We start from the raw sequence: 25,200 nt of genomic DNA, 5'->3' as shown, positions 1-25,200 counted from the left end.
GGTCTGCAGGTTAGCAGGGCCACCAGGACTAAGGGGAGCACAAAGCTTTCAGAGAGGTAATTGCTAGCCTCTAGCAGGTCCAAGCTGGCCCCTTCTGTAGGTGAGGGTCTTTCAGCTTCCCTGGAACATTCTCTTCTGTCCTTGCCTCTTGGCAAAGGGGACAGCTTCCCTCTGGACATTGTCTCTGCAGACTGCATTTGGCCAAGGTCCTTGCTGTGGAGGGGTGTCCCCACGCTCAGCCCTTCCAGTTCCTGGAGCTGGCCTCAGCGAAGCTGCCAAACCCAAAAGACCTCTGCATCTCTTCTGTGTTTTGGGCCTCCCTTTGCCATCACACCTTGTATGATTTGGCCCCACAGAGTTGGCTCCAGCCTTGCCTGTGGGGTCAGTCAGTGCTGATCAGGAGGTGAGTGACGTCCTCCAGCGGTGCGCTGCCACGTGCCGTCTCCAGCTGCCTCTCAGGAGCTGCCCATGGACCCATCCTGCACCTCCCTGCTTGCGCTCTGCCCTCGGTCTGCTCTAAACAGTGGAGCTGCGTGGCCGTTCCTCTCGGTGCAGGAGAGCTCTGGTGATGCTCTGCTTGCTCAGCCTTCCCCATGGGGCCCAGCTAAATCCAGCTGTGGGAGTGGGGCCGACGTGCTGCAGGGATGGGGGCTCCGGCAGATCCAGGAGACGGTGAAGCTGTGTGACTGAATCCCAGACTGTGTTTGCTCTGCCTAATTATCAAAAGTATGAGTTTGTTCTGCTAGGTGCACATTATGCCTTTACTGTGGTGTAATTATGCCAGCTGCCTATGTTTAGTGTCATAAAAAGGAATAAAATGCCCATTACCCGCCTAAAGAATTCTTCTTGTGGGTTTTTTTTATTTTTATTGCTCTGGAGTACACAGTGGGGATATCTTTGATCGGCAATTCTCCATGTAAAATAGCTAGTGAAATACTGTGCCTTTCGGAGAGCTCCTCTAGCCAGCAGCCTGCGAAGGCAGCTGGCCCGCCAGCCTCACCTGGCGCTGCCTCTGCTGCTTACTGCCAGCCTGATCTGGTGGTCAAGATGGTGAAGCCACCACACTGCCACCACGCTGCCTTCCCCTCCGGGAGCTCGGCTGCTTTCTGGCAGCGGTTCCCTGCTGTCCTCCAGGTCCCAAAGCTCCCTCCTGCCAACACAGCTCCCGAGAGGTGCAGGGTGCTTTCCAAGCCTGGGAGAAGATGCAGCCTCTCTACCTACCAGAGCTGTTCAGAAGGACACAACGGTGCCTGGCTGAGCTATTTTTTGGACAGAACGATGTGTCAAGGAGTCCCGTGCCCAGGGGAAGCCCGTAAGGTAGTCAAGGGAGCACCGCAGAGCAATGTGTGGGTGGGAGCCATGTGCTCCTTCGCCCTGCCTGGGCTGGAGTGCCGAAAACGCAAGCCAAGCAGCACGAACCTGCCAATGGCCTGGTGGTGTTCTTGCAAGAGCAGGGATGCTAAGCCTCGTCCCCCAGCCAACCCGTGGCCCCTGCAATTGGGCTTCAGCTGCTTTGGGGTTTCTTGTGGTGTCTAAATATCTGGGGCCGTGTTTCTGCGGTGGTGAGAGAAGCCTCGGAGGAGCCGCGTCCTCCAAGAGCTGAGGTTCTGTGCAAACATCAATTACCAAAACACATACTCCTGCCAGGGAAGAGCAGTGGGAGGCTTGCTTTGTGTGTGTAAATGCTAGAGGCATTTTGGTGATATTAAATAATTTCGGGGGGGGGGGGGATGGGGGACACGGACAACCCAAACCAGAAAACCCCAAATCCAAACCCCAGATCTGTAGAGGTTGTTAAAAGCTGCCTCTCCGCCTTTCCTTCTTCTAATAGTTCCAGTCTCTAACTGGAAATGGACTTTAGCCTCATTAGGAGCGGTTAGTGCTGGCTACAGGTAGCTCTTAAATATATGGTTTTGGTGGATGGTAAATCTGTTGGTTTAGTTGGTTTATTTTTCAATTCAATGATATTTTCAGCAGGTCCCTGGTCCCCCCAGCCCGGCTGTGCCACAGATACCTCGCACAACGTCCCTTTTAATTCCCTCCGCTTATTTTTTACGTCAGGTGTTCCTTGAAGTGGCCTTCACAGCTCTCCACCCTTTCAGCCGACAACTACGTCAGGGGAAGATGGACTTGCGCCTCCCCGCAGCTTCATTGCATATGCACACGCCGTCTGCCCCGGCGGCACGATTGCCTTGGTGAAGAATCCAAGGGGCTGCTGATAGCAATCATTGATTAAGAGGGTAATTGTCCTGAAAATTCAGATTGATCAAAAGGCAGAAATGATAACTTGTGTAACTGTGTTTAAAACCACGTCCTGTCAATAGGGGAGACTGAGACGTGGTGAGCAGAAAGCAGGGAGAATTGGATGTGCGAACGGGTGAATGTGCCTGTGGTTCAGGGAGGAGGGGGAGCCATTCTTCCTTGGGGTCCGTAGCAGGATGTTTCTTGTCACTGATGCTGGGCTATTGGAGATTCAATCACTTTTATCTTCCCCTCTCTCTCAATCCAAATGCCTTTTCATATTAGAAAATTAGAATCAGCTCTGCTCATGCAAGATTTATTAGCTCTGCTGAGCAATACCACAGAAGAGTAAATGATGTCGCATTTCAGGGGCTTTTTACACATTATGACCAAACTTGCAACTTCTTAAGTATTCTTCCATTGAGCCACTGCAGGGTGTGAAAGCGTTGGGGAGACGAACTTCTCTCTGGAAATAGTTCTGCACCCATCTGGATGTCTCTTCTTTATTATTGGAATGATTGGATTTGGTTGCTAATACGGATCTTTTCTTTGGGCTCAGTTTCTGTGCTTATTGCTCTGGAAATCAAACTGCAAGAACTGAGCCTGTTTATCGCATTTTTTTCTTGATCCCCTTTGTAGAAACACTTTTCAGTGCAAAAATGTGTGTCTTTGGAGCTCTGCTGCTAGCTGGCACTCATTTACATCTGAAGAAGACAAATCCTGTTTCCTGCTCAAATGTTTTCCCTTGTGTTTTGCACTGGGTGGCTGCTTTTTTAAATGCCTTCTGACCTTATGTCGTACATGGCTCATGCTTTACGTAGTGATGGTCCTTTGGTCTTCAGGCACTAGATGCTAAAGCTCTTTAAAGACATGAATGGATTTAGGCTCATAACGCTCAATAGATACTATTCTGGGGATACTGAGGCACGGGTGAGTTGCAAGATTTTCCTGTGAGTCCATATCAGAGACTGGAATAGAAATTAGGTCTCATCTCTCCTGCTCCTGGACTTCAGCCACAAGGCTTGTTTGCGAGGCTTTTCACTTTCAGATTGCTTTGCAGGCATTAAATCTATGCAGCATCCTCGTGGGCTGGCTGCGCAGGAGGGTCACTCAGCCGCAAGAGTCAGAACGACCGGCTGTTGGGAACCTCTGCCTGAGATGCCGTTCAGTCTTTCTCCCCCTCTCAAAAATTAAGGCGTTTGAGATTCACAGTATTTCACTGATGATACACAAATCCCTGGTGCTCTGCAGCACTCCACCCCTCTCACAATGGGCATTGTGTATGTAGCCCCTATACAAAAATAGTGGCTGTTGCCAAGGTAAACACCATTTTTCTGCTAGTTCTGGTTTGGAATATTCCCAAAAGGGAGTAAATTTTTCTCCAGCCGTCATTATTTAGGAAAGTAGACAGCACCACACAGGGATGCTGATACCACTGCTCATTGTCTCACACCAAAACCAGCATTAAACGACGGAAGCCAGAATCAAGCTGTGGAATGGAATAGTCCGTTCATAGCTTCATCTGCTGTCATCGTCGTGTGGTGGAGACCAGTGCCTGCAGCTGAGCTTCTGCCAATCTTTTGTCTATTTGGGTCTGACTTTTCCTTGATGTGGCCGAGCTGCTGGAAGGATTGCAGTGCAGACAGCGTGGAGGAGAGGTTGGGGCAACCCATCGGCATGGCAGACACGGGGCTTCTTCATGGCACATCGTTGTGGGCTGCAAGGGCTCAGCTGCCTCTTTTACTTGGCAGCTTTAAAGGGACTTTATTACCAGGCAGTGCTAATTACATTTAAAACAACACCATACTTGGACCTGTCCAAATGCCTGTCTAACTTGTCGGAAAGTTTTGCCATTCATCTTAGCAAAAGGCATTTCTGAAGAGATGCTTAAAGCTGTGGCTGGCTGGCAGGGAGGTTTCTTGTCGAGTGTTGGTGCTTGGGAGGCGGATACACTTGACAAGCAGAAAGACTTGACTTTTTCCCCTTCCGTGTACAAGCACTATGTATTATTCAAGGTCTTCTTAAGTCAATGCTGGGTTATTAATCGGTCGCTTCTCTGCATGTTAAATTTGCCTACTAATTTCGAGGCTCTGGAAGAGGACTGCAGCTATGAGCTTGCACAGTATTTTCCCTCCGTGAGTCTCCGTACACCCGTGCGTGTGTTCTGGGGCTGCTGCAGCCCCTCGCCTTGGGTTCAGATGACGCGGTGCTGCCTGCACGCCAGCCGCACAGGGAGGTGAGCTCCATGTTATTGACTTAATGTTCCCATTTCCAGTTCGTCACTGATGGTGGGGGGGAGCAGGGGCAGGGCCAGAGCAGTCAAAGCCTTGTTGAACCTTGAGGGACCAGGTAAGGCCCCAACAAGCCACTTCCCAAGGAATGGAGGCACTACAGTCCCAGGTGACACTAGAGAGAGATACGGTGGCATCCAGGTCTGGGGCAGGTGGTGTGCACAGCCCAGGAGGTGTTTGCTCCATGAGATACATGCTACCCACCTCCCCGTGGCTCCTGCTTGGTTTGGAGGCTGATGTAATGAGTTATTTGCAGCTGGTTTGGAGACAGCCTCTGCGTCTTGGGGCTCTTCCTCCCCTGTCCCCCAGCCAGGCCTCCATGCTCCGGTCTCCTCTCCTTCCACAAACGCTGGCAGCGGTAGGCAAGGCACGCAGGCCAGCAGCGCCTGCACGTTCCAGGAATCACGTCAGCTGTCATTACTTACATTACCTTGATTGGGAACAGTCAGTTATGTCACCGTCCATCATCGTGTCTCTCCTGGGAGACACTGAGGAAGGAGGAGAGGAGCAGGAATTTACAAAGCGCTTCTGCGGTGCTCCGCCAATCCCACCGCTCCGTTGGCTGAACATCTGTCATCAGACAGCTTGAAGAGAAGGTGCTTTGTCTGATGGATCTTCCCATTGTAGCTCCACAGGGAGGAGCCTCCTGCAACACTGGGACTGCTCCAAGGGAAGAGCACTCGGGGCTTTTGTGCAGTTTAACGTGAAGGGAATGATGCTGCTGCCTAGAAAGCCCTGTGGGGGACTGCAGGAGAGCCTGCTGGACAGCTGGGGCTGCAGGCTGGGCTGTCCTGGCTGGGGGCTGCTTTGGAGCCAGGTAGAGTTACCAAAACTGTCTCCTGTCCGAATGAGGCGGAGCTCGGACTTGCACGTTGTCCCCACGTGTGACTGCGGAGGATTCCTGGCCATGTCTCAGGTGGGAGTTCATCTTCCCTTTGGCTGGGAGCTCCAAATTCTCCTAATGAGAATGATATTTGGCTTTTGATGAAGGAATCTTCTTATTTCTAATGCGAAATAATCTGGAAAGTTTCCAGTCCTCTCTGCCCTGATTGATTTGGGACTCTGGCTCCAGTTCCAGCAGCGAGTCTCTTCGGCTGGGGTCCCCCTCACAGGCTGGGGGACAACACGTGGCAGTAGCTGCGTCCATCTCTGGTGGCAGAGCCCATGGTGCCACAAGCAGTGGGGAGGACAGTCTATCTGTCCAGCTGCCTCATGTGAATAAATTTGTGCCTGAACTCAAGGTGGGTTTGAGAGGGTAAGGAGGAATGGGGAGCTCCGTGGCTGTGGCTGGGAGGTGCTCCATGGCTGTGAGTCCGGGTTCCCCAAGACTCGTGTGACCGTGTCTGTCACGGCTGACAGCAAGAATGATTCAAGAAGCACACATTGCCTGGCAGGACACACTGGGAGGCAGGGAAGGCAGTAGTACCCGCCTCCTTGGGTTTCTTGCTATGTGCGCGCTGGTCCAGGCACTCTGACTTTGGCAGGAACATTACCTGTTAAACATTTTAATTTCTGTTAGCTGGGCAGGGAGCGAGGGTGGTCTGGCAGCAGCTGGACCTCAGCGAGTCCCAGGGAGGTGGGTGTTCAACCCAGCTGGGACCTGGTGGTGCCTCTCCGGAGATCAGGCAGCGGGAGGGGAAGAAAGCCAAGGCAGGAGAGCGCTGCACCCAGGGACTGAAGTGGGGAAGAGAAGAAGTTATGTGGTTCTGTATGTTTCTCCTTGGAGCGACTCTATCAAAGGCAAGAAGATGGTTCAAAGGGAGATCTTAAAACACGCAGAGAAGCTGGCTGGTGCCAGCAGTGGCACACGGGTGCTGCATAGGGTATGTGTGTGGGTAGGTCATGGGCGGCTGAAGCAGCCTGGTCTCAGCCCGAGCTGTTCAAGGCATCTTGTGCGAGTACCGCCAGCAAGGTCTGACCTGTAATCCATCCTGTCACTTAAAGAACTTGCACTATACAGAAGTGATGCTTTATGTGAGCCAGGGGCATCGCTGCTCTTACTCTTAGCTGAGTTTGAAGAGCTCTTGCTGTCCCCAGCTTTAGGCGTAGGCTTTGTTGTGCTGGATGGCCCAGGTGCATGGAGCTTGCTAAGCAAAGAAAAGATTGCAGAGGGTACATGGAGCAGAGGAGAGTCATTCTGGAGGTGGGTTTCCATGGTGGGGGGATAGCTAGTGAAGTGAGTAAATACGTGCTATAAACATGTTCAGAGCATCTCTGCATGAAGAACCCAGCACAGCCTTTTTGAGTAAATAGAAAGAGAGCCCGGGTTCAGTTCATATGTCTGTTTTCTTTTCTTCTTCTGGTCAACTGTGGCTGTAGATAAGAGTTTTCTATTTGAAGTTCAGAAGAGAAGGGAAATCCATTGTTAGAAGAGGAGACTTTCTTTTTGCTTGATATCTATCTCCAGCGACACAGCGGAGAAGGAAAAGATTTGCTATGATAAAGGTAGCTTTAAAAAAAAAAAAAGGCACATTGAGTGTTGCTTTTCTCTGTACTTCAAAGCCTGGAGTAATATGGAACAGTGTAAAAGAAGAGAGAAAAAAAAACAACCTAGCCCAGCCTCTGCACGGGGGCTGTGAATGCAGAGCCATAATAGAGCACCATCCTGGTCAGAAATCCAGCGCTCTGCCCCAGCCGTTCGTCTGGGCTTGGCATAGTGTTATTCGGCGTGCACAGCACCTGCCAGGAGTCCACGGGGATGGGCTCAAAAGGGGATGCTCATTGTGGGGGGAGCAGAGGAAACGTTTTGCAGGTGTGCATCCTATGGAAGGACTGAACCAAGGGAAGTCACTCACCGGAAAGAAAATCAGGCAAGTCTGGAAGCAGTATGGGAAAAATGTGCCAATAAACATTTAATTATTAAAATAACTCGGAGATTGCATGGAGTGTTCAATACGGCGTGGCAGAGTGAAAAAGCTGAACGGCGCAGCTCCGGTGAAGGCTGTGGGTGGGAGATGGCTAAACGTCTCCATCCATGTGCCCCGGGCCAGTGCGGTTGGCTTTCTGGGGTCCTGGGCTACTGTAGGATCAGCTTTCCCTGGGGCTCAGTTGTTACCGAACGAACGAGAGGAGTGCTGGGGAGGGGGTGCCTGTGGCTGCCACCCCCTTGCTTGGAGCAGGCACGGCTGAGCTCCGTGAGCATACAGGGGGGCTCCAGCCTCCGCGATCACCAGCAGGACTTGGGTGGCCCAAATGTGGGTCCAGGCTCTGCAGCATGGGCAGGGATGGGAGCTCCCTGCCAGGGGACAAGGCAGGGGGCAGAGAGGTGCAGCCCGGGGAGACGGGGCTTGTGACAGCCCCGTTGCAGTACAGCTGTGTCCACGCAGGCTTCCCCTTTCCTTTGGCCCCGTGGGTGCCCTCCAGCCAGACTGATAGCGTGCGGCCCCACATCTGCTATGCTGCTGTCATGGTTTTGGTCTTCAACCCCATCCCAAGCTCGATGCATGGTCCTGGCTTCTGGGACACCCCTGTCTGTGCCAGCCTGAGGGTGCTGCTGCTCTGGCAGTGCGTCTTGGGCTCGCTGAGCTGCTGGGGCAGACGCCGGCCGAGCCCCCCTGCTCCCCTCCGAGAAGCTGGTGCAAGTAGAGGAGAGACCAAGCGTGTGCTGGAGGCTTTGCCTCTGCAGGAGTCGGGAGAGGAGCAGGACGAGAAACCAACAAACTCATTTTCAGCGCTGACCTGAGCGGAGGCTGGAAGCGAAAAGATTTCCAGCAAACCTGGGCTGGTCAGGGTTGCTAACGAGCCTTTCCTTTGAGCAATGTTTTACATTCTTTAAAGATCGCAGGGAGCTCTTGGGGAGAATCTGCTAAAGTAAATGGCAGAGTCAAGTGTGCCGGCTCCTTTCTTTCCCTTTTCTTTTCCCTTTTTTTTTCCTTTCCCCTTTCTTGGTTCTCTTTATTATGTGGAGTTGCTCTGGCTCTTTCTCTCACTTCTGTTTCTCCTTTTGTTCTCTCTTTGTCTATTTATCACACTGTGAAGGTTGAAAGAGATGTTATTAATCTGGGAGAATGAAGGCAGGATTAGTGGTATGAATCGGATTTTGAGAGCTGTAATGATAGAAAGACTCGCTCTGCTGGCGGGCTGCGTGAGTTTGATAAATGGGGAGCACTCCAAACTGACTCGCGCCTTCCTCCGCACTGCTCGCTTTGCCCGCTGGGGCGTGCCATGCTCTCAGATCTGCCAGCCATCCCACACCGCTCCTACCTGAACCAGAGCAAAAAGCCAAGGGTAAATCAGAGACAAATATCTCCCATTGCACTTAAAGAGATCATTTCTTTCAACATCTTTTTCAAACAGAGTCCTGTCAAGTTCTTGGACAGCCTTGTGCGGAGGTAGGATCCTTCCTTGGAGTATGGCTCGGAGCCACGGCCATGCGTTATTGTCTCCTGCCGCGGCTTTGCAGAGAGCGGCGGGGAGTTAGCGTGGCTGCAGCAGAGCTCCCGTCCTGCAAGGCACAAAGAGGCAGGATCACCTCTGTAGGGCTGCACCCTGCTGCGTTTGCCTCCTGAGCATTGCACCGGGCTTCAAAGCCCCATGGGGCTGGGAGAAGGCAGGGGGTGTTTTGTCAAAAGTCGCTTTGGGGTCTTTGCCCTGAAATCTCCAGAATGAGGGGTCCTGCCCTTGCATAACGTGAGTCAGGTCCCCTGTTACCAAGCTGGGGGGGGGGGGCAAAGCAGGCTCTGGGGACAGCCAGGCAGAGCAACAGCCCCCAGCTGTGGGGCAAAGCAGGACTGTCTGGACCAGCAGCTTTAGTGAGTAGGGTCCTTTCCTGGGATCACCCCACTGCACGCTCACCCACTTGAACCCTTCCTCATCCCCACCCTTGGGTGTGTGGTGGTCCATGTTGCACCCTGCAGAACCAGAAAAGCTGAGGGACAGACTTGAAGGGTATGTAGCACTTTGAAGCTGGTTCATGAGCACAGAGCTCACTGCCCTCTTGCAGTTGTGCCACCAGGCATTCATACATGGGGACCGTGCCCTCGTCCTAGGGCCCTCATGGTGGTCCTTACCCCAGCCTGTGCTATGTCTTCTGCTGTGGACATTTTGGGCTCGCTGCTTGCTCTCATGGCTAGGTTTGGGTCTTGTGGTCCAGCCCAGGAGTGTGCATTTGCTGAAGTGAGATGTGGTTGCGTGAAGGCCATGTGCAACGTGTTGGGAAGGTTTGGGTGCTCCAGTGCCCCTTGCCCCAGGGGCTGTGGGCATGGACTGGGCCCTACAGCCCATCCAGGGGAGCACCGAGTGTCTGGTGGTGGGTGCGGGACCACCCGCCACCGCAAGGTTTGCATCTTGCCTGCCTGGAGCAGGAGATTATTGCTCGGTACAAGAGGGGGAACAGCGGTGTGCAGGAGGGACCCTGCTTCAAAGAGGGGGTCAGACCACGGGCAGCCCAGAGTTGTCAATGTCCCTTTAACTACAAGGTAATGGACTCCCCCACGCTCGGGCTGAGCTCTCCTCCTGCCTTTGCAGGAACGGTAATGATTGTCAAGGTAGAGCTAATGAGACGTGCACATCTTTAAAGGATCGTGGCTTCTGAGACAAAATTAAAAGAAAAAAAAAAAGGAAGGGATGGGGGAAGGAGAGAAAGTCCAACTGCACTGCCTTGGCTAGTGAGGCGTCCATCTATCCATCCTGCCTGCCGCTCGGCAGGATCACCCCTAAATGACTAGCAGGGTCTCTTTGCTTGCTGCTACAACTCCCGTTTGGCCCTGGAAGCCTCCTCGTCTCCTTGAGGCCCCCCCACAGCCCCTCCGCAGGCTCCAGTCCCCCGGGCGAGGGAGCAGGGCAGCGCTGGGCGTGCGAGAGCGTGGTGGGCAGCACCTTGGCTGGGCAGGCAGCAGGAGGGCAGGCAGTCCAGCCGCTGTATGGCATGGCTGTGGGGGCAGTGGAGCTGGAAAGCACAATAGGAGGAAGGCGTGCAAGGAGATGAAGGACACAGGAATGTCCTGTCCTGGGTCAGATGAGGATGTGGGGATGGTGGTGCTGTCAATCCTGGCTGGCTCATCGCTCTCTCCATCCCTTACTCCCAGGTCTGGGATGCTGCACTTGACACTTCCAAGCATACGTAAAGGTACTGTCTGGATGCCAGGGAATTAATGATCCCCCCAATGCCTGTCCCACACGGGGAAGGGAGAGGTGGCTCCCCTTTGGTGTTGGGAAATGTCCCATGGGCACTCCTGGCACAGGAGAGGCTGTGTGGATCAGGCTGAGACAGGATCTGGCCCTTCGGGAAGAGCTGGTGGGGGCGCTGGGACATTGCGTGCGGTGCGTGGTGTGACTGCCTGCACGCACATTTCCTCCCATTCTCACTATTTCAACTTCACAGGTTGAATTGGTTCAGAGCAGCCAAACTAAATGAGGAGAGAAATGATCAGTCAAATATTTCTTAAATCCTGTCTTTAAGAGCTAAGTGCTTGGCTGGAACTTTAAGGCAGGTAATGAGGCTCTCTTCAGATCAGCTTGTGATGTGGAAACTGCTAGATTGACCAGGCTGCAACTGGAAGAAAGCTCTGTCACAGCTGGGGACGGTGCGGCACGGGACTCCCCACGCCCCGGCACTCTGCACCAGCCTGCTGCCGCCCACAGCTCCCTGCCGCCTGCGCCCGTCTTTGCCCTCATCCTGCAAGGAGTAAAATACAGCTGGGAGCTGGGGGGAGCAGCCTGCTTGCACAGAACTGGGTGACTCCCTTCCGCTTAGGGGGATGTGTATTTCAGACAGTGCTTTGGAGTCCAGCCCCAGTTTGCTCCAGCCATGCGGGTGAGAGCTTGGGGTGGAGGCGGCGACCCAGAGGACCCGTCCCTTGAAAGTATTCTCACCGCTTTTCAGTTTTAAGCTGACAGATCTGTTTTGCTGCAAAAATCATTCAAGCCTTGCAGTGGCTCTGTGAGGTGGGGTGCTCTCTTGGCTTCATCTCTGGTGTAAGGGGAGAAGGAAAACAATGTCATTCTTCCAGCAGCCTGGTAAGGACATAGGACTGGTAGGATTGGTCCTTCCTTTTCAGGACACCATCCTTCCCTCTGCAGTGGGGCACCAGCAGTGCTTGTCTGCAGCAGGACGGCACCTTTGCAAGGCACTTTCTGGAGCAGAGGGTTGGTTTGCTGGAGGAAAAGTGGCAGTGCAGGAGCAGCAGGGGAGTAGGGAGCAATGCTGGGCAAGATGGGACGTGTCAAGTATCTCTTCCCAGCTCCAAAATACTCACTTCTCCCTTAATCTGGGACCGGGGAAGAATCTGGTTTTACCTGGCTGTTCTGCACAATGCTGCTTGTGCAAAACTTCTGTGCCCTTGCTACTTGTCATGCCATGCCTGCCTGGCAGTGCCGCGCCATCCTGCTCTCCTCTGGGCCTCTCCCGGGCAGGAGCTGGGGACCCTCTGAGCTTTCTGCTTTATATCCAGGGTTTTTAGGCCTTCTGTTGTTAATTATTGAGATGTAATAATGTGATTAGTGCACTATTAAAAAAATCGCTGATATGATTACCATGGATTTAATATCACATGATATATCATTACATTGTTACGTGGTGACAGATGTAATTGAAATACACTTATTGGAGCCTGGGGTCGTGTTTCATTCAATCACAGCAGCACCTCCCGGGGGCAGAGCAGAAATGGCTAAAAAAAAAAATAAAAAGGCATCAGGATTGGAAATTGTAATGAAAACAAAGAAACTTGCAGCCTGTTCAAGTCTGGGGCAACTGCTGCTTTGGCTTTTTCTCCATAGGAATTTAGAAAGGTATAATTTGGGAGTGCTGTCGTGTGGATCAGCTGGAGGAGACAGGTCAGCCAAGTTGAAATTGTCTGCTCAGGGGACGAGCAGGAGGACTTGTGTTACGGACCGGTACCCAGAAGGCTTCCAGCCATCTTGCATCATTTGAGCCTGGGCACTATGGACACTGTACCACTGACCTGCCAGCCCCTCTTGGCTCCTGTTTAAAAGGCAGGTGGACCCAAACATGGTACCTGTTGTGCTGTGGGAAAGCCAGCCAGCTGCTCCCCACCTTCTGCCTAAGTCTGCCATTTTTGGAGTGAGGGATCGCTCAGCTGCCTGCTCGGGCCGTGCCGCAGAGGGCAGGGAGGCAGCGGTGAGCTTGCCTGCAGGACTGCGACCCCGGTCATGTTTCTTTCCATGTCAGTGAGAAGAGGTGACATCTGTCTCTGCTGCATTACCCTTGGGAGGATCTGCACGTGGGCTCTGGGCAGCCGGGGCAAGGAGAGGAGCAGCTATCGTGTACCCTCTGCAGAGGCAGCCAGCTAAACTGGAGCCTGGGCAGGGAAAGGACTCTGCTCTCTCTGCCCGTGGGGCTGGGGCAAGGCTTGGGCTAGAAAAACGTGCCTGTTGGAGAAGCACGAAGACCCTACCTGCTGCTGGCACAAACCTGCTACTGGTCCTTCTCAACATGGTGGTGAACAAGAAGCTGGAAAAGGAACAGAGAGGTCTCCTTTTCCTCCTTCTACTCCCCTTCCAGGGAAACAACTGTCACCCACCCTCCCAGTGCCCCCCAAGGCAAGTGATAGTTTGGGGTATTACCCTGGGCAGGATGGGGCTGTGGCAAGACCTCAGAGATGTAGCATGACATGCTCAGTGCGCATTAATTGCTCTGATCGTCACCAAGTGCCAAGTCTCCTTCTCCTGTAAAGGGGGCCAGCGAGGGGAAGTGGCCTCCCAGAGCTGTGATTAGGACTCGGGTATGCCTGTTCCCAACCCTCCTGCAGGTCCCCAGGGTTATTTTATCCCTGTGAGGTGGTGTGTAGGTGACTTTGAAACTGAAGGTGCTGCGTTTAGTCTCAACCTCATCCAAAACAAAGGAAGGAGGAGGAATTTGTGGATGGAGTGAAGGCGACGTTTCCAACCAAGAGGGGAATGGTAGTGTGGTGAGCTTGAGACATCTGGATGTTTGCATAATGATGCGCCGGCATCTGGCCCTGCATCGCTAGCTCGGCATTCACACGTTTGGCGTGGCATCACCCCCTGCTCCAATGCGTCTGTCCCAGGAGCTGGGTTACAAACCTTGCCGATGCTTGAAGGGTTATTTCTATTTCAGGCTTTCGATTCTGTGTCCTCCCTCCTAAGAGTGCTCCCACCCCCCTTTTGTGGAGCCAGCATGCCCCCCTGGAAATTTTCAGCATTCCCATTATAAGCCCTTGTTTTGCTGGGAGCTGTGGAAATTCATTTCCAGCTGGTGTGGGAGCACTCTGGCTGGGAAGGCTCTGGCAAGCATCTTTCTTTCGAGGTTAAAAACATAATTTCAGTCTGACCTCTGAGTTTCGGAGCTTTTGTTGGTTTTCTCCACCCCCAGATGGTTTTTGTGTGTGATTTTAAAATAGCCTTCTTCTCTTGGTTGAAGCTAGCTGATGCGTCCGCTTCTCATTCGAGGATTGTTGTGTTTTATTAATGCTGTTATTATTCCATTACTGTCATTGTGCTCTTTTATAGCAAATAGCTTAATTTAGTTGAGATACACAGATGCTGAGAGTTTTAAGTGAAATCTTCAGCACTTGGTATGCTGGGCACTGAGCAGATATTCCCCAAGCACTTTGGTAGAAACCTTTCACTTAAAAACAAATTGGCTGCTGGGGGAGTGCAGGGTGGCAGGAGTTTGGGAGAGGGGAGAAGGGGTGGGGGAGTACCTGTTTAGGACCCTAGGGAGGACCTCATATTCAAACGTGACTATAGGAGCTCGGGAGTAAAGCTCCCACTGAGGGTTGCACCCCCGAGATGGGCTGTGGTGGGGCCTTCTTCCCTGTGGTGGGGCCTTCTTCCCTACAGATGCTGCAGGACAGGGGGAATTACACCACCAGCATTGCTGGGTTGCTTTGGGTTGGGCTTTTTTAGGGGTGGGAGGGCAGAGTGTGCTGCATTTTCTGCAGCCGAAGCTGCATGGATCCTGGGAGAGGTGGGGACTGGTCATGGTGTCACTCCGGAGCAGAAGATACAGTGCCACTGAAACCAAATTAATCTGGTTGAAGAACAATGTGGCTGCTGGGAAGCTGGACTGTGCTGCAAGTAGTTCTTGGGGTAGAGGAGAGGGGTTGAGAAATAGCATTGGTGACAAGATGACTTAGGGGCCAAGAGTCCTGTTGTTAGAAATGACTTGGGTGCTTAAGCCTCCCGGGAAGTTGGTGCAATCGAGGCTCCGAAGTACCTTAGCTACTTTTGAAATTTTACCTCTTATTGTTGACAGATGTTCATCTGAAATGGATGCTTTTTGCTTGGTGCCTCTGGGCATTCATTAATACTAGTGATAACAATTCCAGATTGTCTCCTACACCTCTTTCCCTGCCTCCATCCCTTAAAAATTACAAAGGTAAAGCCAAAACCCTGTTAGTGCCGTGTTATTTGTGCAATTAACTCTTACTGCCTTGGCAAAACCTGCTGATCTTGGTGCTATCAGTGCCAAAATTACTTCGTGTGGGGCACAGAAAGCCAAGAAGGGAGTAAAATAAAATGGAGCAAGCAGGTGCCATGCAGGTTGAGATGGTGCTGATGGTGGTGTCAGCTCAAGTGAAGATGTCCTCTCCACCTGGCCGTGGCGTCGTCCTTCAGGGAGCAGCCCTGTGCCTTCCTCCTCTCCCACCTGCAGCTCTAGGACACCCTAGTCTTCCTGAGGAGGGTTCTCCCCCTCTCTCGAGCCCTTCAGGGGCAGCCTCTTTGGGGTGCAGCTGGCAAAGACTTGCTTCCCCCCCTTTTCCCGTGGCCGAGCAAGGGGAGCAGCTCCCCGTGGTGCGGAGATGGGTCGGGGAGGAGGAGCGCGCTGGCCCGCGCTGCCCGTCCCTGGTGTGCACTCATAATAGCTTGGGGGTCCGTGGGAAGTTGTCGGGATCATTTTATCTCCCTGCTTTGAGGCAGCTTTGTGGCTTTATCTGGCTTTCGAGGTGACCGGGGTAGCTAACAACATGCATGGAGCATCCTCTGCGGAGGAGGCCCGGCGCCCGGTTTTGCTAGAGGTCTGCTTTACCACTTATGAGAAACGAGTTAACCTCCCTTTGATCTCGGTTCACGGCTAACCCTTTAACAAAGTCCGGGATGTGCGAGGAAATCAATACTCAAGGCATTGAATTTAACACCAGCCATCAACTCAAGCGTAACACACACACTGACTGACTCCGATTACAAGGAGCGGGCTGGTTTGAAGCTCGTTTGCCAGCTCTCTGGGGTGGTGTGGGGCGGCAGCGGGGAGGGCGGGCGCGTTCGCACGGCTTGCTGTCACTCGGGGGGGAGTGAGAGGGACCCGGCACGCTCTGCCATGTCTTCCCGATCGGCTCTGCCTCCTGGTGCCCCTTGTCTCTCTCCTTACGCCTCTGATTTGCAACCCCGGCAGCTGTTCCCCGACACAGGAGCAGAGAGCTTGGATGCTGTGCGCAGTCGCTGAACGCCTGTTTGTGTACACACATAATTGCTCTTTGCTGGTGAGGACTTGAGGCAGGGCAGGTTCTGCTGAGCCGGACAAAAAAGGTACTGCAAGTTAAAAATGTGAAAAATAAAATGCTGCAGGCGGGAAAGGTTGAGTGTCTGGTCAAGGAGGCAGCCGTGTCATTTCTCCAGCTCCAGTCCTTCCCGTGGAGATCTAATTAGATCAGTGGAGAGCTAATTGGGACACCTTGTTCCATACCAGCCGCTCGCTCTTTGCTGGCATGTTGGCAGGAGGCGGTGGGCAGGCTGCCTGGCACGGCTCTGTGGCCGGGAAAGCCAGGTGGTCCACAGCCAAGGGCTTTCTAGACAGCCCATGAACCTCTTCGTCACATCTCAGCCCTCCAGCCCTCTGCTGCAGACCAGCTCCCCTCCCGGGGGGACTGTTCTTCTCACTTGCTCTTCTTGTTTGCATCAGCTGTAGCCAGAGCCGAGACAGCACACGTAGGTTAGGGACGGGTTCATGGGGCAGCTGAAGGATGCCGAGAGGGGTGGGGTGAGCGTTACGTGACCCCACAGTTCTGTCCTTGTGCTGTGACTGCGTGGGGGCCATCCCTCTGCTACTCACGCTCAGTAAGAACTCTGTTGGCATGTAATTTTGGGACCTGCTCCTCAGGACTCAGATCATCAGCAGGCAGCAACTAGGCAGATCCTAATAGCATTTCCCAGGCACACTGGCAGGGAAGGGCCAGCCGAGCCACTGAACCCTGCCCTCGGCAGCGGGGAGGCAATGATGGGGCCCGAGGGCATCCACGTGGCCGGGTGTCACAGCCCTCCCCAGCACCTCACTACAGGCAGAACTGCAGGCACAGCTAAAAGCCATAGCCAGGAGTGTCCCAGCTTGCCCGGTGAGGAGACCCTGGCTGGCTGGCTGCAAGAGAGGGTGGTCGCTGCCTGTGTCCTTGGAGGAGCCCAGCCTGGCTGGCGGTCGGTGAGCCCGGTGGCACCAAAGAGCTGTGGAGGTGCCTTTCGCTCCCCTGGGAGGTGTGAGTTGAGGCCTTGGGGACCCAAACCCCTTAATTTTCTGTCATCCATGTCATGATCTCCCCTGTGACCTTCTCAGCACCATAACACGGTGCTGGTCTCCTCTTCCCAGTCCAGGTAGCCAGTCCTGCCACCCACTCCTGCCTGGCGGTAGCTGCTGCAGTTCATCCCCCCATGCCTCCTTTAACAGCCTCTTCTCACATCCTCCTCTCAGGTCTCTTTATTCTCTGCTTTCCTGACCTATCTCCAAATTGATTCTCTTGCAGCGTGCTGCCAGGTCCCTTGGACCATCTCCTTCTGTTTGCTCTTCCATCGAAATAGGGGACCCTCAATTTTGCCGCCTGCTGCCCCGGTAGGCTGTGCTGGCTGGGCCCGCGTACGTTGCCTGCTTGCCTGGTGTTTGCATCCATCAGAGCTCTTAGAGGCGCCTCTGCTTTAACCTCCTCAGTCTTAACCCTGACCTGAGTCAACAATCATGAGGAAGAGCTGCTGCTTAGATGATCCAGTGTAAACTCTACCTTTGATTAGACAGGTATCATCCCCAGGCACTGGTGCGGCAGCGCCTTGTTAACTTTCCTTGGTGTTCTCTCACTGCAGCCATGAGAGCCTCCGACGCGGGCAAGGGACGCGGCTGCTGCCCTTGTAATCTTTATTGATCTTTTCCCTGATGCCTCATGCATTGTATTCTCTTGCCTTTCTCTTGCTCTTCCAGCTGCCTCTCCTCTGAGCGGCTTTGCATCTTGTGGGAGTGCTGAGAAACTCTGTTTTATTCAATTCTTGCAGAGCAGTAACACTCAGAGTCCCCGACAGCTCTGTTGGGTTGGTGCTGTGCCAAATACGAAAGATGGGGTTTTGCTCCCGAGAGTCTGCTGTCTAGGAGGGGGAGGTAAGAGGGAGCAGGGCACACGTTTCCACGCCCCTCTGGTCTGTCCTATATGGGCCAGTTTCTCTGCATCATGCCAGAGATGAGTTTTGGAGAAGGTCCTGGATCTGTCCCAGGAAGGCATGGTAGACATGAGAGTGTGGAAGGAGTTGTAGGATGTGAGCGGAGGGAGAGATGTATGTGGTGAGACGTGCAGGCAAGTGAATAGAAGTGGTGAGAAGGTCCTCAGGATCACCCTCTTATTTCTTTCCCATCCCTCAGGGCATGAGTTTCAAGAACAGATTATGAAACTGAGATGTGAACCTGCTGGTTGCCAGCATCCTTTCCTCACTGCCAGCCTGCAAGCACCTAACCTTGAAAATGCCAAGTAGCAAAAACCAGAGGGTTGAATTGCCTTGTCTCGCACCTGCAATGTGAACAGACGTGCAGTTGTGCAGTACCTCCCCTACGCTTTTCTCTTGGTAACCTGTCTGTGGGTCTCTGCCCTCGGCAGTCCTATCCTCCCTGCCCGGCACATTTGGGCACAGCAGCCGAACTGTCACCAGATATGTCCCTTCTGAAAATGTCCAGAGCACCGTGTCCTGAGACATGCTGTGTGTGGTGCAAAGGAGCAGTGTGTCTGCTCTGGACAAATGCCTTGTTTTGCACTGGAAAAACGGGAGTCAAAATGTCACGTCAGTGTTTCGCACGGGAATAGATTGCTCCTTTCCAGAGAGCGGCATTTCTGTCACTAGCTTTTACTTCATGGTTCCCAAGCAGAACTGTTCCCACACAGTGAAACGAGACAATATTTTGGCTTTTCCATCCTCGTTTAGGATGAAAGGCAATGCCAAAGCATTGGTGTTTCGGTGGGGTGGATGTAGTTTCCCAGCCCGTTACGGCAAGGGCATGCTCCCTGCCAGGAGGCGAGGATGAGTCCTGCGGATGTGCTGCTTCTGCTTCCAGCACATTTGATCCAGCCTGGCTCTTTCAAGGTGTGTGGAAATGAGCTACAATCTCATCATTCCTGCGGAGGCTTCTCGGAGGAGATAGCGGAAGGGTCACAGTGCCTCTGGAAATCTCCCTTCAGGCAATGTGCCGTCGCATTTCACAGCAGACAGACAGAAAAACCTTTAGGGCATGGTAAGAGGCAGCGTTTTGAACTCCAAGCTGGGGAGCTCGGGAGCTCATTTCTCTGACACATCATCTGTGTCCCTGCCGCTTCCTGCATCCCCCTGAAATACCATCACTTCCTTAGCTGGAATTAAAAAAAGAAGCTGGGGAGTTGGTCCCTTGTGCACCGGCCACGCAGAAACCAGACTCCCCTGCGGGAACGCACCCAGACCCTCTGCCCTGGCCGATTTTGCCTTAATTCGAGCCGCTCTCAACCTGCATGGAGGTGGGGGGCTGCCCCACCGAGCCAGCCCCCGGCAGCAGCGTGGCTCCCCTGCCCTCGCTCGCCTTCCCCGTGTCGCAGCCGCCCCGGAGAGGTGTGGTTCTTGGGTCCTGAGCTGGTTTTTCTTCCCCCAGACTTATCTGACGTGGTGGTGGGGAGATGAGCGGGCTGGAGCCGGGCGAGCTGGAGCACGTGCGGGCTGGCTCGGGCTGCCCTTATAAACCGGGGGCTGCCCCGGCAGCTCCACGCCGTGTGTTACCGGCTGTGCGGCACTGGGAGGAAAGCGCTGGCTCTCCCTCCTCCCCTCTCTGGAGTAAATAATGGTACTTTTTATTTAGCTATTATTTCCCAGTGGCAGATATCTCCTCGGCTGTCTGTTTAACTATCTTTATCTCGCCCTCCTTCTCTGTTTGATATAGTTATAGATAAACAGATAGCTACCTTAGTAAATAACATGTTTTTAAGAGACCGGTGGTATGGTTAACATAGTGCAGCAGCTGTTGATTTGTCTTTCACTGTTGGGTTTTTTTTTCTTAAGGAAATGCTTTAAATAAGGGATACTTCATCTATTAAAAAAAAATACACTTGTAGCAGCTGCTAAGCCCATCCATAAGCCTGCTTTACGTTGTATTTGTGATGGGACTGACAGTGCATGGAGGAGCCTGATTATACACAATTCCATTTTAGCAAGCCCTGCGATGTAATTTCACAGGGCGATCAGTGTTTGAATGTAATAGCAGCCTGTGCTAAGGTGTCAGAATATTAAAGGCGCTAATGGAAAAGCTCCCTGGTACACAAGGGGGACAGCATTACAGGAGACGTCGCAGATGGCTGGGCACTAAACTAATGGGGCAGGATCCAAGAAGGGAAAAAAACCTAGAGAAGGGAGAGCTCACGGGAGCACGGGCACCTGCTTCCCTCTCACACGGAAATTAAACAGTGAGCGAGGGAGAGGCGAGCATGTGCGTGTGTAAAAATAGAAATCAAGGGGGGAAAATACCCTCTTCGGAAGGGCTTGAAGGTTTTGACAGTGAGTCCAGCGCTGGCTTTGCTTGGGAAAAGCATGGGGTTAGATTTAAAGGGTGCGTGTTTGGGGGACTGTGGGGCACGTCTGAGCATCGCGGCCATTCTTCAGGCTCTGGAAAGAGAGAGAAGAAGGGTGTGATCGGTGGATACTGTTACCCGTCCTCGTGTAATATGGCAAAAACCCACAGCTCTCTTTGGCAGTTGTTAATCTCCAGCTAAAGCCAAGGAGGGTGAGATGTGTCCACCTCGCTGCTGTCCCGGCGGCTCAGCTCTGCAGCATGGCGCATCTGCTGGGGCCCTGTCATGCCGTTTTCTGTCCTCATGTATCCAGGGGCTGACGGTGGGTCTGATTTCAGGGCAGTGCCAACATTTGCCTGTTTTCTAGCACCGTTGGAAGCATCTTCCCCTTCCCCCTGAACCCCCAGTTTCCCCAGGAGCAGCCAGAATCGGACTGGTCCATTCTTGTCTGCGTGGAGAGGCAACCGTAGCTGCGGTGAATCATCCACGAAGTGTGTTTGTGGGTTTTCCTTGGTGTCATACCCGGCTTCCCTGCTCTGCCAGCCACGGTGCTGTGGTGGGGAAAGGCTTAGCGCCGCTTTCCTGCTTGAATTGGCCCTGCAGGGACTGGGGCAGTCCCCGGGGGATGGCACCACAGAACGTGAGCCCATCCTTCCCAGGGCTGGAAGGGTAAATCAGCTGTGTGTCGGTACTCCCTGGTAGCTGTCTGCCACGTTGTCATGTGTCTCTGCCTTTCAGGCACTAATCGGGAGCTGCTTGTGTATCTCAGCATTGGGAGCTGATTGCATACATCAGCGTAACCCAGCCTGGGTCTCGGTCACCCTGCAGCGCAGCCAGAAATGCCAGGACACCACGAGAAGGCAGCCCTGTTCCAACAGACGTGACCTGCGGCTCAAGGGCAGGGCTCCTTATCCCGGACCGGGAAGGGCGCTGGGCATGGGTTCTCCAGCCCCTTGTCTCCGCAGCAGCCCCTCGGGTCCTGCTGCGATGCTCTGCTCGGCCGCCTGACCCTGAGCCCAGGCCCCCCGGTCCTGCCAGCGGCTCCCATCCTTGAGTTGCTTTCTCGGCAGTTTATGGCTCTGCTTGCCCCCTCTCCTGGGCCAGCGCTGGCTTGTGCACGCCTCAGCTATATTTCCCAGCCCTCCAGGGACCCAGACCTGTAGCTTTGTTTTGCTTGTGACCAAACCCAGGGCTTGGACCCAGGTCTCCACAGCATTAACCTAGTACGTCGCCAGCCGCAGAGCACACAGCAGTCGCGAACATTTTATCCAGGATAATCCCTAGCCTGGGAGCAAGGCAGAGACTGTTCTTGTTCAAACACAGGGAAATGTGAAGCCTAAACCGCTTGGCACTTTGACACTCCAGAGTCAGGCACACCGGTGTGTTTCTATTGCAGCCTAAGCCAGGGCACGTGCTAATCCCGCACAGCGGCAGGGCCACCTCCCCACTGCCCGGCGGGGTCACGGCGTCCAAATGCACCCCAGGGAGCGGCTGTTGGTGGCTGCAGGGTCTGTCCTGCCCCTCCTGAAGTTAAGAAGGATTTCGACAGTGGATTTGCACGGCTGTGGCTGAGTGGGGGTATTGCCAGGACGTGGGCAGGCTGAGGCTGCTCAGGTGTGTGTCTGGGTGGGAAGAAGGGCCAGGCACGAGGTCATTGCGTGCCTCATTCTCCCTTTTGCAGTGCTCCTATGGACAGAGATCTGATGGCACGGGCTGCTCATTTTAATAAGGAGAAAGAATGTACAGTTATGCTGAATCCTCTGCCATCTTACCTGACACCTTGCTGCCTTCCCTTGAGCTGGACCTGTCCTCCTCCCATGGACTGGGGGCACCTCGCCTGTGTGAAGCACTTCCCAAAGGTGGGCAGAGCCAGGCAGCTCCTGTGTGCCCCACGCTCACCTTTCCAAAAATAGACCGTTCATATTTTTATTTGTTTAATTTACCGCCTGACATGAGGCATAAAGATGTGGCTCTTTTAACAGCCAGCTTTGCAAATGGACTGAGGCGAACACCAGCTGGGCTTGCCAAAGGTTGCTCAGCAAGGCCAGGTAGGGCTGGGAAGGTGGCTCGTGTGCCGAGGGCTCCCTGCTCGTCCAGGACATGTGAGAAGGTGGCTGTGTGGCACTGTTCTCCGAAAAACCTTCACGTGCCATTGCATGAAGAGGGCAGAGCACCAGGTAGGGTCCCAGCACCTTTTTGGCAACGTGGGAGCATTGTGGTCCAGATCCTGTCCCCTCCCACTGCAGTGTGCTGGCAATGGCAGGAATTTCCAAGGGCACCACTTGCTTCTGCCGAAGTGGGGCCAGACCCATTCGTGGTGTCCCAGCGTACGGTGTGTCAGCCCCCCTCCTTCCCCCCGCAGCTCTTTTGGGGTTTGTGCTCCAGAGAGGGACATTCCCTGGGAAAGGACACGGCTTGCATCTTCTGTGTTCTCCCATGTCCAAACCCCGGCCAAACCACCTCCTCCTCGGTGGCACTGCCCATTTATTTGGCAGAGGACAAACGCCCTCTACTCTCGTCACCCCTACCCCTTAATTATTAGCACAGATGTTTAATTCGAGGCTTCGGTGGGTGCCACGTTGGGCAGAAGTTGTTTTTGTGCACCCAGTGCCACTGAGGAGTGTTCAGGGAGCTCAGTGCACCGAGAGAAAGTAATTAAATGGGAACAGTGTTAATGCTGTACCTGGTCAGTCTGGAGGCCCCTCTTGCCACTGTGCTTGTAAAAATTAAATGCCTCTTATTAGCGGCGCAGCAGAGATCTGTAATACGCGTGGACAGAAAGGCAGGGATGGATGGAGTTGGTGTCAGGGCAGCAATTGCTTATCATGCCTTATCTGGGAATATGAAACTGTATTGCATGACATCCAGAGGCAGGCTGAATAGATATGCCAATTCATCTCGAGCCCGGGCTTTGACAAGCTAGACTGCCCTTGTTGAAAGGCATCAGTCAAACAAGAGCTGCTGGCTGCTTTTCCCTTTCTTATACTTTCTCTCGCTCCTGTGCTCCCTCTCCCTCTCTCGCTGCCTCCCCTCCCTCCGCCTTTTTTTTTTCTAAGCTTTTTCCACACAAAATTGAAAAGCTTTGGAAATAATAATAATAAAAGCCCCCCAAACTAATACCGTTTTAAGTACACCCCCCCTCCCTCCCCAAATGGGATTGATAAGGAACCCCAGTGTATGAAGGCATGTTTAGATAACATTGAGAATATTATAGCGAGTGAGAGAAAGTAGGGGGAAAAGCTTCCTGCCGCGTCTAAGCCGGGAAAGGCGACGGCACCCTGGCTAATACGAGTGTTTAATATTTGATGTGTTGGGATAAAGCAGGATCACCTTCGAATTGAATTGAGTGTCAGAATGAGAATCTATTACTGAAATTCTTGTGTGATTTGACAGCAAAGCAGACGATGTTATTCTTCACTAGTTACCGCAATCTTCTCCCCTACATCACTTAAATATTTTTTTCTTTGCTTGAGTAAACACACATTATCCTTTTTTTTTCCACCCCCCTTTCCTTTTTTCTCTCCCTCTTTTATACTTTTTTTTTTTCCTTAAATCAAACCTGCCTTTCGCAGGGCTGATGGAGTAGATTGTTATTTCTTTATTTGTCCTATTAAATGGAATTCCTGATCGTTTAATCCTGCTTTTGTAAGTGATTTAAAAATACTTGAAAAGCTGTGAATGCGGCAGCACTTCTGACTAAACTGCTTAAAAGGGACACGTTACACCTGGGTTTAGCTCCTGCCTCCCGACAGCCAGGACGGCAGCAGGCTCCAGTGCTGCCGGGGCTGAGCCACCCCGGGCTCCGAGCCTCCGTCCTGCCGGCCGAGCTTTCCTCCGTGCCTTCCCTGCGGCGGAGGAGCTCTGCTGCTGTCAGCCAGGGCTTGGCAAGCTGCTTATTCATTACCTGCCTCTTCTTTAATTGCATTCAGCCCCGATCCAGCAGCCTTGCTACTAAATGATTTGGCGGTGGGGTCAGGCTGTAATTGTCATTAGATTTGCCTTGTGTCGTGCCAGAAAGTCTGCATGGCAAGAAATCCCAGCAAGAAATGTCCACATCCCATCCTTGAAGTGGGCTTCAGGTGGCATGCAATTAAAATGGGATGTCAAGGGACCACCCTGGAGTCCCCAGTGTCCTGGGTGCCATGTGGGGTTGGCCTCAAAGACACCCTCAGCCCCAAAACCTTACGGTTACTGGGTGGCACTGAAAACATTTTAAGCTGTGTTTAAAAGCCCACTTAGTTGTAGACATGACCTCTTCTTTTCCTCCCACCTTACAAAGTAATATAAAACCGTGACACCTCATCGTGGCAGCAGCGGAATGAGGGGAGTTAGAGGGAAATGCTTATTTTGGGCAGACGCGGCACACAGCTGACATGACAAGAGGAGGAAGATGCTTTTGCTGTCGCGAAGCCATTTTCTCCATTGCAAAAATGTCAGGGGGGTTGGCTCTGATCGGCTGGCTGCTGTGCCCGGCCTGATCCTGGGGGAGCACAGCCTGCCCCCACCGCTCGCCCAAGCCGAGGGCAGCTGGGGACATCTCACGGCCGTTTTCTATCTCTTTAAAAACATGTTTTTCTCAGCAGTCTTTTTGAAATCCTTAACGGAAACTTTCAGCAAAAACTACCACTTTTTTTTTTTATTCCTTGGTACCCACACATCAGCATCTTCTCAAACCACTGAGCCCCTTTGCTTCTGGGAAGATTTTGTTCCAAAAGGAAATATTTTCTCCCTGCCTGAAAGTGTCCGTATTAATATTAAAATTACAATTAGTGGGTGAAACGTTTAAAACCTCTTGATGGGACATGAAAAACGACAGGGTAGCCTGGGCAGAGCAGGAGGGGGCTCTGTGCCAGTCCTGGCAGTTCTGGCTGCCGTGGTTTGTGAACATGCTTGTGCCATTGCAAAGCACAGAGCCCTGCTCCCCTCCTGCCCCTCAGCTAAAGCAGCCAGGGCAGTGCAGGGCTGGCAGCTTTGGAGGG

At 53.1% G+C, this 25,200-nt stretch overlaps 1 protein-coding gene across 4 annotated transcripts in view; it reads left to right on the top strand.

Annotated features, from left to right (window-relative positions):
• Positions 1 to 25,200, top strand: part of ERI3 (ERI1 exoribonuclease family member 3) — a 135,109-nt gene that overhangs the window by 66,306 nt on the left and 43,603 nt on the right. Inside the window, exon 7 of one of the 4 annotated variants that reach the window (XM_075508629.1) lies at positions 2,062 to 2,285. The exons of the other annotated variants lie outside the window; for them this stretch is intronic. Within the exon in view, the coding sequence (XP_075364744.1) occupies positions 2,062 to 2,199 (138 nt within the window). The 3' untranslated portion in view covers positions 2,200 to 2,285. Of the gene's footprint in view, positions 1 to 2,061; positions 2,286 to 25,200 lie in introns of those variants that run through there. 4 annotated transcript variants of the gene reach the window in all.

The sequence above is a fragment of the Mycteria americana genome, chromosome 7 (assembly GCF_035582795.1).
Source record: "Mycteria americana isolate JAX WOST 10 ecotype Jacksonville Zoo and Gardens chromosome 7, USCA_MyAme_1.0, whole genome shotgun sequence".
Classification (NCBI taxonomy): domain Eukaryota; kingdom Metazoa; phylum Chordata; class Aves; order Ciconiiformes; family Ciconiidae; genus Mycteria; species Mycteria americana.
The sequence above is the reverse complement of the archived record's forward strand: the minus strand, read 5'-3'. Positions and strand labels throughout refer to the sequence as shown.